The 4227-nt window shown below is 53.5% G+C and overlaps 1 protein-coding gene across 1 annotated transcript in view; it reads right to left on the bottom strand.

Annotated features, from left to right (window-relative positions):
- The window catches only part of CHD8 (chromodomain helicase DNA binding protein 8), a 33472-nt gene that overhangs the window by 18007 nt on the left and 11238 nt on the right, over positions 1–4227 (bottom strand). Inside the window, exons 4-9 of the mRNA XM_014957903.1 lie at positions 4096–4210; positions 3792–3986; positions 3583–3651; positions 3435–3490; positions 3096–3213; positions 2795–2797 (exon numbers count right to left, since the gene is read on the bottom strand). Of these exons, the coding sequence (XP_014813389.1) occupies positions 2795–2797; positions 3096–3213; positions 3435–3490; positions 3583–3651; positions 3792–3986; positions 4096–4210 (556 nt within the window). The remainder of the gene's footprint in view (positions 1–2794; positions 2798–3095; positions 3214–3434; positions 3491–3582; positions 3652–3791; positions 3987–4095; positions 4211–4227) is intronic.

Below are 4227 nucleotides of genomic sequence, written 5' to 3'. Positions count from 1 at the left end.
CTCTAGATGCCACCAAGACCCCAAAATGGACCTTCAGGACCATCCCATGGGGTGTGGCACAGGGTCCAAACATCTCTAGATGCCACCAAGACCCCAACATGGACCTTCAGGACCATCCCTTGGGGTGTGGCACAGGGTCCAAACATCTCTAGATGCCACCAAGACCCCAACATGGACCTTCAGGACCATCTTTTGGGGCACGGGATGGTCCCAACATCTCTAGATGCCACCAAGACCCCAAAAGGGACCTTCAGGACCATCCCATGGGGCATGAGATGGTCCCAACACCTCTAGATGCCACCAAGACCCCAAAATGGACCTTCAGGACCATCCCATGGGGCATGAGATGGTCCCAACATCTCCAGATGCCACCAAGACCATCCTCTTAAGTTCAGGATGCTCCCAAACATCTCCAGGTGCCACCAAAGCCCCACAAGTACCTTCAGCTCGCCCCGCCCCACGGAGAGGAGAGGACGGAGGACCTCCCCGTTCTCCATCCCACCCCACCAGCCCTCACCAGGTCCATGTGCTTCAGGCTGTCGAGGAGTTTGCAGTTGCGGTTCTTGAGGCGATGGGCCTCGTCGATGATGACGCAACGCCACTCGATCTCCCGCAGCTCGGGACAATCCGAGAGGATCATCTCGAAGGTGGTGATGAGGGCGTCAAATTTGTAGGCCCCGGGGATGAGACGACCCTGGAGGATGATGGGAATAAACCAAAAAAACCCCAAAACCCTGGAGATAAAGGTGGTGGACTTCCAAAAACACCTTCTCGAGAAGGTTGGGGGAAAAGGGGAGGTAAGAAAGGTGGTGGCCTTCCAAAACCATCTTGAGAAGGTTCTGGGAAAAGGGGAGATCACAAAGGTGGTGGACTTCCAAAAACACCTTCTCAAGAAGGTTGTGGGGAAAGGGAAGATGGAAAGGTGGTGGCCTTCAAAATCATCTTGAGAAGATTCTAGGAAAAGGGGAAATGACAAAGGAGGTGGACTTCCAAAAACACCTTCTTGAGAAGGTTGGGGGAAAAGGGGAGATGGAAGGGTGGTGGTCTTCCAAAACCTTCTTGAGAAGATTCTAGGAAAGGGGAAATGGAAAGGAGGTGGCCTTCCAAAACCTTCTCAAGAAGGTTGGGGGAAAAGGGGAGATGGAAAGGTGGTGGCCTTCCAAAAACACCTTCTCGAGAAGGTTGGGGGAAAAGGGGAGATGGAAAGGTGGTGGCCTTCCAAAACCTTCTCAAGAAGGTTGGGGGAAAAGCAGAGATGGAAAGGAGGTGGCCTTCCAAAAACACCTTCTCAAGAAGGTTCTAGGAAAAGGGGAGATGGAAAGGTGGTGGCCTTCCAAAACCATCTTGAGAAGGTTCTAGGAAAAGGGGAGATCACAAAGGTGGTGGCCTTCCAAAACCTTCTCGAGAAGATTCTAGGAAAAGGGAAGATGGAAAAGGTGGTGGACTTCCAAAAACACCTTCTCGAGAAGGTTGTGGGAAAAGAAGAGATAAGAAAGGAGGTGGCCTTCCAAAACCATCTTGAGAAGATTCTAGGAAAAGGGGAGATGACAAAGGAGGTGGACTTCCAAAAACACCTTCTTGAGAAGGTTGGGGGAAAAGGGGAGATGGAAGGGTGGTGGTCTTCCAAAACCTTCTTGAGAAGATTCTAGGAAAGGGGAAATGGAAAGGAGGTGGCCTTCCAAAACCTTCTCAAGAAGGTTGGGGGAAAAGGGGAGATGGAAAGGTGGTGGCCTTCCAAAAACACCTTCTCGAGAAGGTTGGGGGAAAAGGGGAGATGGAAAGGTGGTGGCCTTCCAAAACCTTCTCAAGAAGGTTGGGGGAAAAGCAGAGATGGAAAGGAGGTGGCCTTCCAAAAACACCTTCTCGAGAAGGTTGGGGGAAAAGGGGAGATGACAAAGGAGGTGGCCTTCCAAAACCTTCTTGAGAAGGTTCTGGGAAAAGGAGAGATGGAAGGGTGGTGGCCTTCCAAAACCTTCTTGAGAAGGTTCTGGGAAAAGGAGAGATGGAAGGGTGGTGGCCTTCCAAAAACACCTTCTTGAGAAGGTTCTGGAGGTGGAGAAGACCTCAAGTGGTGGGATTTGTGGTTTTTTTTTTTTTACCCGTGAGTCTTTGCAGTACATCTCGTACTGTTGGATCATCTGCCTGGAGGCCAAGCTGCCGTGGTAGACGATGGTGTTCATCTCCGTCCAGGTGTTGAACTCCCTCTCCCAGTTGGTGATGGTGGACAAAGGGGCGATGACCAAGAAAGGTCCCCTCACCCCGACGTTGTAGACCTCTTGCAAGAAGGCGATGGATTGGATGGTCTTCCCCAAACCCATCTCGTCGGCCAAGATGCAGTTCTGCCTGTTGAGGGAGGAAGAAGGTGAGGAGGTCAGGAGGTCACCTCTCGGGTGGCCGGAGGTCACCACCACCACCACCACCGCGTCCTCCGTGGACCTCACCTGTTGTACCAGTTGAAGAGCAACCAGTTGACCCCTTCCAGTTGATACTCCCGGAGCTGGTTGTGGTTTTTATACTCGTGCGACAGCTCCAGCTTCTTCCAAGAACCCGCTTGAGGTCGGGGCTGTGGAGAAGACCATGAGGTGAGAAGATGGAGAAGAACCTCCCAGTTTGGGGGGACGAGGACAATATGGGGTGGGGAGAAGATCTGGGGTCCCACCAAACGTTTGAGTTCGGGGTGTCGGGCTTGAATTCGTTTAAATTCCCCGATTTTCCCTTCGTCCACGTCCTCCTTGAGCTCCCAAGTGCTGTCCTCGTAGGGGAGGGAGCACCACTTGACCAAGTAGTAGACCACCGGCTGCCACCAAGAGTTGAGGACACACAGAAGAAGACCAAAGGGATGGTCAGTGACAACAAAAAAAGACCATTTTGGGGACAAAAGACCAAAAAAACCCCCTGGGTCACCTCCCCGTTGTCCTTATCGACGCTGTGGGACTCGTCCAAGATGCGGTCCACCTCCACGTAGTCGGGGTTGAAGGGTTCTTCATCCTTTGGAGAAGGTGGAAGTGGTCACGGGTGGTCACCAAACCCCAAAACACCTTTTTCTCCCCCCCAAAAAACCCCCAAACCTTCCCTTTTCCAGCCCAAAACCCAACCTCGTGGAAAAAATGCCGCATCTGGGTCATCTTGGTCTTGAACCTCTTGAGCTTCTGGTGGATCCTCTTGTCCTTCTCCAGTTGGTCGATGGTGGCCCATTCGCAGTGGAGGTAGGAGCTGGGGTGGGGTTGGGGGGGACACAAAAGTGGGGGGGACACGGGGACGAAACGTCACGTCCCCATGTCCAGGTGAAGAGTTTTGGGGGGAAAAAAGCCACTTTTGGCCAAAAAAAAAACCCCTCCAAGAACCACCTCGTCGTGGTGAGGCCACCAAAGGTCCCAAGGGGGACCTCAGGGGACACCCCCAACCCCCCCCCTCCTCGTTTTGGGGTCACCTACTAGTTCTTATATTTGACGAAAAACTCTTCGGATTCGGTCAACTGCCCCGACGGAAGCTGGGGAGAAGGTGGTGAGGACGTCAAGATGGGGTGAAACCAAGCAGAAGATCCCATCCCACCACTTCCCATCATCCCATCCTCCTCCTCACCTCTTTCTTCACCACCCTCATGGAGAGGACCTTGTCCACGATGGCGGCGTCTTCCTCGCTGGGGTTTTCCTGGAGGAGAAGAAGAAGAAGAGGTGAAGATGATGATGGTGGGATGGAGAGAAACGAGAAGATGGGATGGAGAAGATGGAGATGATGGAGAATGGAGAAGGGGGGGAACATCTGAGGTGGACGAGGAGATGACATCCCACCACAAAGAACTGCATGGAAGGTAAAGTCTCTCCTTCGGGTTCCGGTTCGGGAGCTGGAGGTTGAGGAACCGGTGGTTGCTCCGTTCGAAGAGGTCCCGTCACGTCCAACTCTTCGTCCTCCTCATCGTCGGTGATCTTGATGTCCAAGTCCTCCGTGTACTTCTTCCTCTTCACCTGCCGGTTGGACCTTCGCTTCTGGAAAAAGAAGAGGAGGAGGAGGAGAAGAGGTGGCCAATCACAGCCCAGGGGAGGGAGAAGGTGGGAAGGAACCACCATGGTGGACCTCTGGAGATGATCTTCATACCTGGACGCTGGTCTCCTCTTCCTCGCGAGGAGATGGGGAGGGCAGGACCTCGGCGTCGGAGTTGTCGGAGGAGGCGTTGCGTTTGCGCTTCTTGCCCACCACGGGGGTGATGGTGCTGGTGGTGGGGGAGGA

The sequence above is a fragment of the Calidris pugnax genome, unplaced genomic scaffold (assembly GCF_001431845.1).
Source record: "Calidris pugnax isolate Ruff unplaced genomic scaffold, ASM143184v1 scaffold391, whole genome shotgun sequence".
Taxonomy (NCBI): domain Eukaryota; kingdom Metazoa; phylum Chordata; class Aves; order Charadriiformes; family Scolopacidae; genus Calidris; species Calidris pugnax.
Note: the sequence above shows the minus strand (reverse complement) of the source record. Positions and strands in the feature narration are given on the sequence as shown.